General features: G+C 35.3%; 3 protein-coding genes across 4 annotated transcripts in view; 1 reads left to right on the top strand and 2 right to left on the bottom strand.

Annotated features, from left to right (window-relative positions):
• LOC124167147 (DNA repair endonuclease XPF) overlaps positions 1–9,624 on the bottom strand; it is a 30,825-nt gene extending 21,201 nt beyond the window's left edge. The window contains exons 1-7 of the mRNA XM_046544951.1: positions 9,335–9,624; positions 9,059–9,238; positions 7,961–8,141; positions 6,912–7,064; positions 6,012–6,125; positions 4,799–4,947; positions 770–984 (exon numbers count right to left, since the gene is read on the bottom strand). Of these exons, the coding sequence (XP_046400907.1) occupies positions 770–984; positions 4,799–4,947; positions 6,012–6,125; positions 6,912–7,064; positions 7,961–8,141; positions 9,059–9,238; positions 9,335–9,402 (1,060 nt within the window). The 5' untranslated portion in view covers positions 9,403–9,624. The remainder of the gene's footprint in view (positions 1–769; positions 985–4,798; positions 4,948–6,011; positions 6,126–6,911; positions 7,065–7,960; positions 8,142–9,058; positions 9,239–9,334) is intronic.
• Positions 9,625–9,715: 91 nt separating this feature from the next.
• Positions 9,716–12,384, bottom strand: LOC124167148 (UPF0669 protein v1g209471-like). Of its 2 annotated transcripts, XM_046544952.1 has the most exons (6): positions 12,297–12,384; positions 11,695–11,871; positions 11,485–11,609; positions 11,228–11,344; positions 10,812–11,076; positions 9,716–9,995 (listed from the first exon to the last, which is right to left on the bottom strand). In XM_046544952.1, exons 2-6 carry the CDS (start codon positions 11,722–11,724, stop codon positions 9,900–9,902), a joined length of 633 nt encoding a protein of 210 aa, XP_046400908.1. In that variant the 5' UTR covers positions 11,725–11,871; positions 12,297–12,384; the 3' UTR covers positions 9,716–9,899. The 2 variants fall into 2 exon arrangements, with proteins under 2 accessions (XP_046400908.1, XP_046400909.1); XM_046544953.1 differs by lacking the exons at positions 11,485–11,609; positions 11,695–11,871 and having other exon boundaries at positions 12,297–12,381.
• Positions 12,385–13,454: 1,070 nt separating this feature from the next.
• The window catches only part of LOC124166708 (rabenosyn-5), a 34,246-nt gene continuing 32,575 nt past the window's right edge, over positions 13,455–15,125 (top strand). The window contains exon 1 of the mRNA XM_046544362.1: positions 13,455–13,808. Coding sequence (XP_046400318.1) covers positions 13,670–13,808 — 139 coding nt within the window. The 5' untranslated portion in view covers positions 13,455–13,669. The remainder of the gene's footprint in view (positions 13,809–15,125) is intronic.

Genomic DNA, 15,125 nt, shown 5'->3' with positions numbered 1-15,125 from the left:
ATCTTCAATGACATCACCAACTCATGAAAAAAAGGGATGGTAACTCACATTTTTTTCATTGTAAACTCCTGAGATTAAGGCTGAATGAGGAAGACTTTTTTAGGGCCCCCGCGCACTGGAAACTTTTTCAAAGCAACTGTTTAGTTGCTAAAAACCCATGTGGTCTATTCCTGCCGGCAACAGTTTACTCACCCTCAGAATAGGTCCGGATGCAATTATTTAGTTGCGGCAACTAAACAGTCACCCGTGCGTGGGGTCACAGCCAATGCCGTGTGTTTCGTTGGAACTTCCTGAAAGCAACTAAATATGTACATAGTTGCTTTAAAAAAGTTACCAGTGCGTGGGGGGCCTTACTGTCATAACTTATCATTTCCTTCCATCTACTAAACACAATTGATAAATTGTGCTTTGTGATCCTAGTGAACGACCCTGTTAGGATGAATAAAAAACTTTGTAAATTTCACGTATGATTTTAATAACATCCAGTTTCGTCCCCGTACAACATCGTCCAGTGCAAAAAAAAAAATATTTACACCTGACAATGTTGCCCAGCGACGAAACTGGTTGTTATTAAAATCATAGGCGAAATTTACAGTTTTTTATTTAACATGAAGCAATTTTACCAAGTCATGCATCAAACTATCGACTCCATTAGGATCCGCTCTGGTAAGTATACTTAGCAAAGTGGTTCTCTTACGATAAGAGTCAACAGTGTAAAAGTATATTGATTGAAACAGAATTTTTTCAACTACGAAGGGAATCTACTTACGTCTGTTCTCCTTCACATCACTATCCAGTTTAGCCTTTTTACTTCCGTCTTCTTTCGATGGAGAGACAAGCTTATCAACTCGGGCCCGAGATGACACGAAAAACGTTTCAGCAGCTTCCAAGAGTGGCCATCCCGAGGATCGCATGGCATACTCCATCGTGCGCAACGGAGTCACTAGTGTTTCATATGTTACGCAGTCATACTGTGTCAAAGCTCTGAGAAATAAAGAATAATGGCCCATCTTGCATCATTATGCACAACATCAAAGGAAAATGCAAAGAAATAACAATTACATATACATATCTTTCATAAAATAAAGACGATAGAGCAATATTTCTTCTTCCTGAGAATTTATTTGCACATTGCATTTGAATATGCTGCATCACATTCGAGGGCAACGTTTAGCCCCCTCAATTTGCTCGTTCACCAATTTTTTTTACCGCTTGCTTGTGATAGAGTTTAAAAAGTAAAGATAAATTTTTAATTATTTTATTTCATCTTATCTGATGATCTGAGTTTATTTTGATCGAAACTCAATATAAAAAACTTCAAACTAACACATTATGTACAACCCAACAGAGAGAAATTACTCATGCATAATAAGAACAACTGAAAAATGATAAAGAAAGGGTGATTGCAATAAGATGACTCAAATATTAAAAATGTTTTCCTCACTGAGATCAACTAAAACTTAATTGTAACAAAAGAAATCCATTTTTTTCCAAATATCGATCTTTCGCCCACTTCTTGAGGTATGTATTTCTGGCAAAAATCGATGGCCTAAACCCTTAAACCGAACATCTGCCAAGCAAGTAACCACATCTAAGCTACTCTATAGCTTTGAGCAACAATCTCCATGTGATTCCTTGCTATCCATACCCTTGTGAGCAATTTCTTTCATTAATGCAAGTTTCCTTTGAACAACTTAATGAAATTCTAATGATGTTATCAACTCACGAGATGTGGGGAGCAGCTTTAACATTTTTAAAATTTAAAATTATGAAAAAATGGATGAATGAGGAAGATAAGTTGTATTTTTAAATAACTTTAATTTACTTTAACCCATTAGTGCATAGCGTCCGATATATCAGACGCGCGTATTTAATTTTTTTCCTGGGCTCCCGTTGACATGCACTACATTGTGATACTTTATTAAGTTCAAATGGATGTCTGTCTTCACTGCCCCACTAATATTTTAGTTGCCCTCTTGAATTTATCGACTTGAGAAGCATTTATGTGATACATGGCATTGAAAAAATTTTCAGTCACTTACTCGGGGTAAGTAAATTATTTTTAATTGAAGTATTTTGCTCAATATGTTGATAAATTTCATCTTTGTTTTCTTCTAAAGGTTGATCTTTTTATTTCCTATGTCCTCAAGTTTTGGTATACTATTTTGTATTTTTTATCAACAATTAAAACTGACCGTCCGATAAATCGGACGCCATGCACGGGGGTCAGTACTGGTAACTAATCTAAAGATGGCTAATCTTATATTACAACCTCAAATTTTTGTTTTAGTATTGCATGTAAGATTATAAAATTAAAATAATGTTATTTAACGGTGGAGTTGTAGCATATTGTAAGTAACTATCAATAAAAAGATTATCAGCCTTGGCAATAAATAAACAAACACCCAATGTCACCTCTGCAGGTGAATAATGAAGCAACCTTACATTTGCAGACTCAGTTGCACATATACTAACTATAAAAATGTGAACCTAGCTTTGGAGGAGGAATTTATTGTATTCCTCGGTGATATGGTAATGTCAGGCTTAGCTAAATCTATTTTATAAATAAATCAGGATGTCTGTTTGTCTGTCCGCTACCCATTTCCATACGGCTCCATGGATTGTGGCCAAAGTCTGCACAGGGGTGCATCTCATGCTCCCAAACCTCGTAGTGCTACTTTTCGTTGCGTCCCATGCGTCCTTAGTACCATTTTCTCAATACCGAACCCTGCAAGTGCGCTTAGCGCCACCTAGCACCCATTCCCCACCATCTGCTTACTCTCCCGCCTTACAATAATATCCCCATTCACCCTGCAATGTTTATATGACTTCCAGTTCCAATACTGCCTTTTCTCTCAACTTCACCGTTCTAAGATAAATGGCCTACGAAGATCCTTGCTGACCTTTTAACCGTGCATTCCAACTAATCGTGTTTCTTCATATGGTCTTTCATATTTTCCCATTGAGAGATCAATATGACCATGAATTCAAAGATTAAAGTTTCCCCGTCTCCTGGTACTATATCCTTGCCGAGCAACGCCGGGTGGTCGGCTAGTATCCTAATAAACGTGTGTATTGGTCCAAAGAGTATCATGTGCCCATGCATTTACCGGAAAGCATTTGCCGTAACCGATTTGAAACTATATTACGACATTTACTCTTGAATGACAGCTCAAAAAGTGAAGGAAGTGACCGTCTGTTCAAAATCAGACTATTTTTGTCGATGTTTTGAAACTGCCTGCCATTTTTTTGGCGTCCTGGAAGAAAATTATTCGATTGTTGAGAGCATGATACCCTATTATCGAAAGCATTATGCAAAACAATGTATTAGGGAAAGCCAATTGATTTGGCTTTAAAAATTGGGCCTTATGTACCAGTGCTAACATTTCAAGTGTACTCCGGTAAAGATGCCCACAAACCTCAGCAATTTGGTCTAAGTGCAGTGGTCTAATGTTGTTGTACCCCATTTAAATGCTGCTCATGTACCAAAAGATATAGCATAGGAGTATTTTTTATTACTAATTCACTTCGGTGAAACTCATTGGGCACCTTGCTTCTATAAATATATGTGCAAGTGGTACAATTCAGGAGAATAGAGTAGAGAATTGTCCTCTCAAGATAAAGTTAATGATGAAGAAGGAAGAAAGAAGTGCCTATTGCTTTAAAAGTATGATAACTTGTCAGGTGAAAGATTATTGTGTCGTCACCTTTGCAACAAACTATGAAACATTTTCCGTCGTTGCTACAAAAAGATGGTCAAGAGAGAAGAAAAGCAAGATTTCTGTATCTCAGCCAACAGTTTACTCATCTCATAGCCTATGGATGGGTGGAGTTGATCAAATGGACCAGTTTATTTCTTCATATAGGTCCAGAATAAATGGTGGTGGCTAAAGTTAGCCTAAATACGTGGCTTCTTTATCCAAAAATAACTGAACAGAAAAAAGTCTCTTTTGAAATATCGAAGGTCACTTGCCTTGATTACGATAAAAATGTTTGAAAATCATCTATCCAAGGAAATCAAACTCATGTTCCCATTACTTCTGTTAGATTTGATCGCCTAAACCTATGGCCACAATTTATTATTACCTAAAGACGAAGAGTAGACTGTAAAGGGAAAGCAAAATCCTTTTGTAATAAATGCAACGTTGGCCTTCATCCAAAATTTTTCTACAAATATCATGTAAAAGTGTCAAAATGTATAATGTTTCTAGTTTATATGCTCTTTATGTATCGCCTTTTAACATCAAATCACTGTCATGATTATTGTATTCATTTATTAAATAATTTAAGCCAAACTTCTACAGGAATGCACTCTAGCAAACCACACTACTGCCCCCTGTGCATGGCGTTCGATATATCGGACGGTCTGTATTATTTAAACTATTGATTTTAAAAATTTAAAAATTGCATAAATTAGTTAGAATGAACCTTAAAAGCCAGAATAATAACTTTTAAAATAAATATTTGACAAAAATAACTTTATGCACTAATGGGTTAAGTCACATAAAATGTACAAACTATGTCCTAAAATGTGTTTTCAAGCTCATAACAATAGCATTAGCTTACTTTCTACAGCGGAGAGGTTTACAGGATTAACATGTCAGTTGTGTCCATTTGTGTAGACAACTGTTCGACAGCTGGCTTCTTTAGGTCGCTGAAGTGCTTATTTTCTTTTTTGTTCCATGATGGAACAGCTCATTAACAGCCACAGGTATTCTCAACTTACTAACCCAAACAATTTCAAACTGCAAAGTAGTTTTAAATAAAATTCAATTCTTTTCACGTTTCAAACTGTTACCTTTGAAGGAAAGATAGCGTCTTAAGGTCAGAAACCAGCTGACGACTCTTCAAGCTAAGCTGGTGCCATATTGGATCAATATTAAGTTTCACATGCCGAGCAAAGTTGTTTGAGACAGCATTTTCTACAGTCAGTTCATCTGCATCCATCTATAAAATTGATGTGATAAAGAAAACGATGAATTATAAATCATTCCATGAGATTATGATGCAATAAATTTTACAATCAATAACCAAGGAGGTTGTGAATATCTGGCAAGTGTTCAGAGTTTTTAGCGCGGTCAAACTTACGCCATCTTGGATTGACAATTTTTGCACTTAGTCTCTGACTGATATTTTAAGGTGGCTAAGTTTTGTCCTGAAAATGAACTACATTAAGTGAAAAACGCAACCATAATCATTAGTATTTCGCCGGTGATTGTCAAAGGATTTTTTCCATCATTCGCGATACTTCTATTGATTATACAAACTCTGTGCTGTTTGCCACTTTACTGGTGAAGATATCCTTGAAAACACACTTTATTACTGTAATTTTTAGATTTCCGTAGGCTATAGTAAAATTAAGTACCAGTATAAGTGCAGATAATAGACTAATTTACTCCCGTAAAATTTTATTTTCAGCATGCAGTTTTTGGTTGTAGAACGTAACCGTGGTGATTGATAACTTTTCCCTGGGAAAAAATGTTTGAGTCATAACTTCGCTAAGCCTACCAATGAAGTAAGAGAAAAATGTTTACATTGTGCGTTCCATAGTTTATTTTAATGTATTAGCGAGTTATGACCAAATATTTCACCAGATAGTAAGCATTGACCCTTATGGGATTGTCAATGTTTAGGTCATCAAAGTGGGCATGGCTTGTCCTTCCCAAGCACCCCCATTCCGGCCACACTTCACTCCACGCTCGAAACCAGTGGTGCCCCCTCCAGATTTTTACAACCTTCTTGCCAATAACAGAAACATTTAAAAGCACTCATAAATGAACACATGATATTCACTGACATCGATTAATCAAAACATATATTCAATGAGTATCACACAAATCTCCTATGGTAAAACATGCAGTTTTTATTCTTACAATTGTCAATCAAGTAAGAGAAGAGGAATTCTTATTTAATTAAACCCATGTTTAATAACTGCATTGGTTCATTCAATGAAAATCATCAAAACTTATGCCTCTATGTTAGTCAGAAAATGCAGCAGATAGAAGCCTTACCATTGGATTGATACGTTTAAGCTCCTTCACAGTGAAATTCATGAGGTCCAAGAGAGAACACTGAACTTGCTGCATCAATGGGCTTAATTGCAAATGAAGTTCAATCAACAGTGGCTGAAAATTATAATGAAAGTAATTAGGCGCTTCATAGGTAGGCGTTACGACCAATATTTTCATTTTAGACACAACTGAATTCCTTCAACATATTCAACACTTGGTGAAGACCAGGCTATCCTACATAAATATTTACTTCCCACAATTGCAATAAAGGAGCAAGCAGACCTTCAATCCATTCTCAAAAATAAAACTATATTAACTAGGCAAATGTGTAAAGAGTACTATACCGTGTGCGAGAATTTGGACAAGCATATATCATGATACCACACAATGTATATTTGAACTTTCAAATTTTTGTTTCCTTGTACTCCCCTTCCTTAATGTTTAATATTCCTGCTTTTTATTTATCATTTCAAACAAATGTATTTTAAAATATTTTTTTGTGTTCCACAATGCAGACAAATTTAGATGGAAACCTTCTTCTGTCCAATTACTAAAATGTAAGCATACATTCGCCAGTGTTGTTTTGTTTAAAGAATGAGCACAGAATAAGATGATGTATAAGATCACTCACAACTTCATCACATGCACACTAATTCTAAATGTTGTTTGCTTAAGTTAATTCACAATCATTTTTTCTTTTTAAAATTTTCTGTAGTTGAGAATACATAATTGTTTTGGCACCATTATCCCTCTTATTTGGTAAATAAATAGATAAATAAACACCATTTTCTGATAAATAGTGGGGGAAAATTAAAAACTATGATTTGATAAAATACTTTGTATAAAAATAGGAAAATTGTTTGCATTGAAACCACTCAGAAGAACTACTCAGGTATTTACCTTTTTAGCATTCAGAGAAGACGCTACAGTTGCATGAAACCTTGGCCACAACAACAGATTTCGTGCAAATAAGGCTCTCATTACCCGCTCCACCCTGGCAAAACCAACAGTAAATGCCTCTGGACAGTTGGAAAACGACTTCACAAAGCCCGTCTGAAATTTTCAACACAATTTCCTTCTGATTAGAGGCCACACAATAAAGATGCTTACCAATAACATCCATAAATATAAAATCCACGCTGCTTAGAAGCAACTAACATTAGAAAATGCAAGTAATCCTATCTTCTTACGCTAATCACATAGTAATAATAGAGTAATCCTGATTGTATGTGACTATTTCTTTGATTGTATGTTACAAATGGCTATTTTTTACACTTATGTTAAAATATTATTTGAAAATGTAACTATTAAATATATTATTTATTTAAACAATTATCATTGTATCCTTGTAATAAACCATATTATTATATTTAAAAAAATAAAAATGAAGTACATCCATATAATTATTAGTTGGTATGTTAGCAACACCTTTCATAATATACTCTAACAAGTTTACCTTCCAAAAGTTTGTAAACTGGTATTCTGGCATACGATTTTATAAATGAAATGTCAGACATGATTATATAGCACAAAATTTTACACATACTATTTTATGGACTAAGAATTCAAGATATGCCTATATGGAATGATTTGTGAGATACCTATTACTTTGCGGCTAGGAGCAGTCAAAACAACTTTAAATGCTGGTCTCTCCTCCAAATACCATACCTAATAACTGAAAACTGCACTGAAAATCTATCATTCATACTGAGTTTTCCCTTGCTGTTCCCTCATCTTCGTACATAATAAGCATTTGAAAGTTTTTACAGTGCATTCTTGATGTACTAGCATTTTGTGAGTATTTTCTTCATTTAATAATTTTTACTGCATTTCTTTAAAATAGCAGTACATCTGTATGAGTCCAAATAAATAAATAAGCACAACTTAATTACTTCACAGTGTCATGCATTTTGCTACTATAATTGAACATACATAGAAGCATCTCAAACCTTATTTGATTGCCTGTAGAGGCGCAGGGCAAATGCTTCCTGACAGGATTCCAATATACGGTGAGCTCGACAAACCAAGAATCCAGTAATATGGTCCACGGGCACTCTCCCTTTCAGCAAGTCAACCACCAAGATGCGAGCTGATGCAAAAATCACTCCACCACACAAATAAAAGCTCTCCCTGTTTTTTTTTTGGATAAAAGACATTGCACAATTACGGATGTCTTCAAGAAAAAGAATGACATTTTGAAAATTCAGACAAATCCATTGCTTTATCTGATAATGTGTATGTCCACTCCCAAGCAAAAATAAATTTTGCTACTGAAATTGGACAATACGGCACATTGTTTCCATGGAAGCAATTTGGAATTACAATGGAACGCAATACCAGTTTGCTCTTTTACAAGTTTCAAATCATGAACTGTAGTTATATTCACATTCCAGATCTGACCTGACCAATTTCCAATCTAATTTTAATTGGGAAATGGAATGAAATTTTCTCCAGGGCTTCTCACATTAACTATAGCCAAGCTCCAATATTATAACAGAAAATAAAAACAACATTACTATATGTCCCAAATAATCAATAATTGGACCTTTTACTGCTAAGACAGTAGAAGATCTAATTATTGATTAACCGAGTCTCGCAATTCTAGCAATATTCCTTTGCTTTTCCAATTATCTGAGTATGATCATTATTTATGCAGGTAGCCCGATCAAAAATTGCACACCAGCATGGGGTAGATTATGCAAATTTCATCTAAGAATAATTGATGAACAGGAAACTGTTTCTATAAGTACTAGATATGATTACATGAAAATGCTTCACTGATAATAACAAAACAAATTACAGAACATTTATGGTTGGAAGAAAATTACTTTGCTTTTCTACAAAACACACACTTCATTGCCGACTAGTTTCGGTACACTCTACCATTTTCAAGACTAGTGCAGCAAATGGTACAGTGTACCGAAACTAGTCGGCACTAAAGTGTGTGTTTTGTAGAAAAGCTAAGTAATTTTCTTCCAACCATATAATGGAATTCTACAAAGTAAAGGCCTCAGCAATTCAGTGCATACAGAACATTTCAATAATACCTTTCAGAGACATGAACATCGGAGGTTACAACTCTGGGCATGGGTGAAACACCACTCAAGGCCATTTGCGCCAGACAATGCTCCTCTTCAGTGGGTGAAGCACCAATCACAATTACAAGATTCCCTTCATCACTGTACACTTTAACGAGTGACTGAAATACCTGATCCAAGCCCAAGCCACTGAAAAACAAATGAAGTCCATTAAAACAGCAATAAGGAGGCAAAGTTATCAAAATTGAAACTTGATCTATCATTGGCATTCACTGTGTTACATACCGAGCGGCCACCAATAACCCATCTTCATTTAAGATATCAAGCAGCATTTGATTCTCAAACTCCAACATATTGACAGTTCTCTTTTCCAGTCTTCAGTGGTGATAATTCTCAGACAAATAAATAACTAATAAAGCACATTCAGGTTTCCAAAAGATACCAGTAGCATTCTTATTACAAATATTTGATTCAAATGTATAAACATAAAAACCTAGTCATCCAAGAATATTAAATAACAATCTATAAAATGAAAAATAAATCATCCCAAGTGTTCAAAACATTGAGTTGATTCTTTCTTGACTTAGCTTCAATAATTTTCAAAAACCCAAAATGAAGAAGACCATAGGTAAAAATATTAACAAATACACTGGTGAGATGAATATGAATTTCCAAAGGGGCTTACAGTATGGAACACAGATATGACCCAGGAAGACTTGTCATCAATTAACTGTTGAGCTCCCACAAGAGTTTACTCAATAGCTTAAACTTTCAGTTACAAAAACACTTAACTATGAAGGAGGTATTTTACAAAATTCCCGCAGAAAGTTCTGGCGTATGTAAACTGGGGTCAAAGAAAAATCATCTCCAAAATCACTTCCAACAAGGACCACATCAAACTCCACAGAAATGGCTCTTCTCTCTCCTTACTTTCCTCATCACCCTCCTGAAAATAAAAAAAGTATTAAAAAATAATAGCAGACTGAGTATGATCAAATAACGTAGACAACAGAAATTGATTATGCAATCTTTTTCATTGTAAATGATTATTTTTTGGTGTTTTCTACGGATAAAGAAGTTTATTTATAATAAATGTTCTGAAAAGCTTCAATCATTTAGAGAATGTTTTTCGTCTTCTAAACACAACTGCAGCATGAAGTAGAATAAAAGTTAAGAGGTTCTCTATCAACGTACTTCAGACCTGCATGTGAAGAAATACCAAAAGTAATAATAATAATATGTATGTAAATACAAAGAGAGAGTTTAGAAGAGACTAGTGGAAGTGCTTGTTAGAATGTGTAACTCTTATGTTGACCTAGAAAACTGAATATCTCTCACAGTATCAGAGAAGATTCAAATGTTACTTCCACTAGAGCCTTGCAAAGTGGCCATCAAATACACATAATTTACACCAAATGATTCACTTGCATACAAAATATTCAAGTAAAAAATCAGCAAACTCAAAGACATTGCAAGAATATATCCTATTCACTTTATGTCTGCAGGTGAGCTTTCATGATAGCCCGGACACTCATGTTCTCTGCATTTTACATGATAGTTATTAATATGAAATTAAACGATTGACGCTCCCTTATACACAGAACAAAATGATCATAATGATAACCCTATTAAAAATCTTATCTATTTTTTAAATGTCTGGCGGAGGCACATGCCCTTGTACACTCTCCCCCCTAAATCTTCTTTGAGATGATAGCCAAGGAGCATAAATGTCAGTCTAGAATGAAGATAAGCAAATAAATACCTCAAATCTTGCACTAGGATCCCCACTTTCAGGATAGCTGACACGAACTTTTCTCCTCCGTCTATCATCAGCATTCAAACTATCACGAGGTTCTCTATATGGCTCTTCAAACTCTGTTTCATTCTCAAAGACATCATCATCATCATCTGCAAATACTATTTCACCTATGTCTCCATTTCTTTCCCGAAGTATTACATCAAGGGTATATAGACTCACTTCATGTGATGAGTGTCCATATATTCCAATGCCAATTGGGCGTCTGAAACTGAAGAAAAAAAAACAGAACCATAGATAAGCCAATGAAGGGTATTGTGATTGGATATACAAGATAAAACAATGAAGAATAACTATTAAATAAATATGACAATGATTGGGATGAATTAATAAACAAACTATCAAACAAAATGCATACCAACCTCTTCGGTATGTGAACCACATCAACTCCACAGGTAGCTGAGTGTAGGCAATATGCAAGGGGATCAAAGGTAGGCTTGCTTAGGAACTGTGACACATATAGATCAGCATCGCCTAGCCTAAATTGCCAAAGGATATGATTAGTGGGTTTCATGAAGTTGATATCAAATAATATAAATAATACTTATTAATAATTAACCAAACAAGAGGCAACTCCGTCGTTTTCTGTATAAGTAAGAATATCACAGCAAAAACTCACTTTGTCACGAGACTCAAAGTTATCGGGCCCTCGTACGTCAAAGAGTAATAAGAATAATTTCCACCACTAACTTGACCAGTAAGAGTGTGCAATAAGTGATCTCCAAGACATGGAAGAACGATATTCTACAACAAATTTTTTTCAGATTAATTTGCAGTCCAATCAGCCAAGAATCACTTCAAAGAACAAATCAATAAGTAGGTTACTTACGAAAAAAAGTAAAATCACAAAAAATGCCATTCTTTAAAAAGGTTCTTCGATAAACGTGCCATCACCTGGTAAATAAACAGCAGCTGTAACGTTAAATGGAGATCCCAAGAACTGGCATTCGTATACTAGGACTGAATAACTTCCTTTATATGAAGAACTGGCATGGGATTTACTTAACTGTCAAAAATACAAAAGATAGGAAGTGATAACCAATAATGAGAAGATGAGGATGTTAGTAAATTCTTTCAAGCCCATCCTCAATTTGCATTAAATCGCTTTATATCAACAAATCCAAGGCTAATCTTTGTAGCGTCGAAACATAATCGTTTCCTAAGAGGAAATTGACAAAACTTGCTCACTTAAAAGACTTGATTGCAGAATAAACAAATCAGATGGAGAGTGAAAACATAAAATGGGAAATCAAAGGCACCATTAGGCGAATTTCAAAGAAAAAACAAGGATATTCAGCAGAATAATTTGTGGAGGAAAAGACATAGGGTGCAGCCGACACAGAGCAAAATTAGGCCTTCATCTAATATCACGGATAATATGAATTTATGAGTGAGATAAGATTTATAATAAAACTACAGAACATCACTAACCTAACTCCCCTCATTCAGCGACCATAAGCGGCCCACAACAGTTATCCTGCTGTTTCACGAGCTTTATTTACTTAGATGAAAGAGTGGCCAGTAGTGATGAGCGATATATCGCTAACTGTGACTGAATCACCGTTACTGAAAAGTAGCAGTCACTGTCGGTGATTCAATATTCGAAATCACTGTGATCGGTGATTCGATCACTGAATTCGGTGAAGATAGCTCTGGTGGCTCTGGCTGCTACCAAGTGATATGCGATATATCGCTACCTGTGATTGAAGAGAAGTAGCCGATCACTGCCGGTGACTAAATCACCAAATACTCGAAATCACTGCGACTGTGAATACGGTGAAGTTAGCCTCGGCAGCTACCATGATGCTACCAATAGTAATATAAGGATGTCTTATTCATATTTTATCATAAATAAGACATTCTGTACTAAATATCTGTAGGAAATATACAGCTAAAGTTTTGATTTATGATGGTTTGATTAAAAATATGTTTAAAAAATGATTGCCCCTTATTTTTTCTTTTACCCCATCAAATTGACTTAATTATTGAAAATAAACTCGGAATCAGAACTATTCCCTTAAAAAAAATATTTCGCCTATTCTTCTGCAATTTTATATAAGTTTATTCGTTTCTATTGAGGAGAGCTCACTCCTTGGAATTGGACAAAGTAGCAGGAATAGCAGCGCCACAAATCACCGCTGGCTTCAAGAGTGATTCACCTCGGTGATCGCAATCACAGTTAAGAATCACCGTTACTGATGAGTAGCAGTCACAGGTAACGAAGTGATCGCAAAATCACAGTTCCGCTCATCACTAGTGGCCAGCCTGTTGCGGCCTGTTGGAAGCAGTGGCGATTGGAGGCGATGTTTTGATATCGATGGGTTGCATCTATCGAAATATTGTCTCTTTCGATAGGTTGAACTGGTGAGCCAGGGGAGCCACTCATTCCACTCAATGATTAAACTGCTCATTTTGGTAACCAAGCAAACATTCTCTTCTTAATTTCATTATACTCCTGTACTACATTTGCATGAATAAACTTTCTGAATATCAAAATATACTTTTTTAGCAATTGATTCCGTAAAATTTTCTGGTTAAACCGATAGTCATAGCTTACGGTTCTATTCGTTCTAATGGTTCTAATTCACACGAACGGTTCGTTCATGATTGACTGATCATTGTACGATGGCATAGGGGGGTGGCGAATTTTTTTAAGATCCTCATTAGCTGAAAAAATGAGACTAATTATCTGTCAATGGTGAATAATGCCGTTGACTTGCGGCATTATGAAGATACTCTGTATATATTTACTGGTCATTGCATAACCTACTGATGAATAGGGTAGAAATTGTGTGGCATGAGAGATGGCAACAGGAAGCGAAGAAATTTTGGAAGGTTTCATTTGCCCTATTTGTAAGAAGGATTTAGTCACAGCAATATTACTTAGTACACATTTTCAGGAAGAGCATAATGAAGATCAAGATGTCCTACGGTCCTTAAAAGGTTGGTGCATACCTTAGTGTCGGTCCGTGATGTAGTACCCCGAACGTCAAATTCTAAGGTCTCGAGGAGTAATCATGTATGAAATACGTAGTATTATGGATATTTATCCTCAAAGGTTAAGTAAATATTATTTTTCAGAGAGTATCTTGGAAAGAAGTTGTATGGATTTGAATCCGTAGCTAATATTATAGGATACTAATTTACACTTCTTTGATATTTTATTGGTTGAAGAGTTTAATGATACTTTAGTACTAAATATGACTTAAATATTTGGTAAAATTGATTTTCACACATTTTTCATTTTGTTCCTATTGCATCTACTAAGTTATGCTAATATCTTGCATTTCATTGAAACGTTTGGCTTACCTTCTTGTATAGTCAGTTATGGAATGTTTAGCACCATAGCCCACTCATTTGTGCTGCTTTCTTAGTCATGGGCGATGACTTGAATGATTGCTTGGAAGAGTAACGAACTGTGAAGCTAATTACTAAGGGTTATCCATGTGTCAATAGGAGGATGAATTGGAAATTATGTATTTTGAAGCTAATGTTTCGCAGATTTTTTTAAATTTTATTTCATACTTGTTCTTTTTATTATTCTCAAGATGGCTACTTCTCTTACATCAATATTTTTTTTACATAGAAAGAATAACTAGGTAATTACATGCTTGGCACTCGTAATATGGACTTAAAATTCCAGCAGGATTTAGTCGTTTTAAGATTCATGGTTGTAGGTTTCTCCTATGTATGACTTTCTGCAAGAGCAGAGAACCTCATACATCCCCAACATCGTAGGATGAAGTTCGCTGTCAAAGCATACACAAACCCTCAAATGTGTCATAGTGGTGCTCAGTCCTGTTGCAGCCCCTGGTAATGTTAACTAAATCTCTTGTACCTTTTCACCTTGTATGTTGCGTGGATTATCCATAATGCCCTCTTCCTTGACACATTCATAATTCCCTTGTGTCCCGCAATATACATAAAACTCCCAAACCATCTCTTCCACCATTGGCAGACTGATGCCTCATCTCCATAGACATCAACACTATATGAACTGCAAATCCATTATAGCTTATATTCCACACTCAACCTCTGACTCAAATCATGTACATACAACAAGTTGCTTGTTTTTCACCAATATAAGATATTAACTGTGGTGCTGAAATAAGACCCACTACATGACCACCTTCTTCTATGATGAACGGTGTGCAATATTAATAATATTATATTTGCTTAGAGAAATACAAAGTGATAAAGGTATGTGTAGTGTTATAACATGCGTCAATGCAGGGAATAACAAACATTCGCGTAAGGATG

Source organism: Ischnura elegans, chromosome 10 (genome assembly GCF_921293095.1).
Source record: "Ischnura elegans chromosome 10, ioIscEleg1.1, whole genome shotgun sequence".
Lineage (NCBI taxonomy): Eukaryota > Metazoa > Arthropoda > Insecta > Odonata > Coenagrionidae > Ischnura > Ischnura elegans.
The sequence above is the reverse complement of the archived record's forward strand: the minus strand, read 5'-3'. Positions and strand labels throughout refer to the sequence as shown.

Coding starts and splice junctions, on each gene's coding strand:
- LOC124167148 (XM_046544952.1), bottom strand. CDS start 11,724: ATGGCATTTTTTGTGATTTTACTTTTTTTC. Junction 11,610..11,694: donor TTGTGATTTTACTTTTTTTC/GTAAGTAACCTA, acceptor AATTTGTTGTAG/AATATCGTTCTTCCATGTCT. Junction 11,077..11,227: donor GTGGTTCACATACCGAAGAG/GTTGGTATGCAT, acceptor TTTTTTCTTCAG/TTTCAGACGCCCAATTGGCA.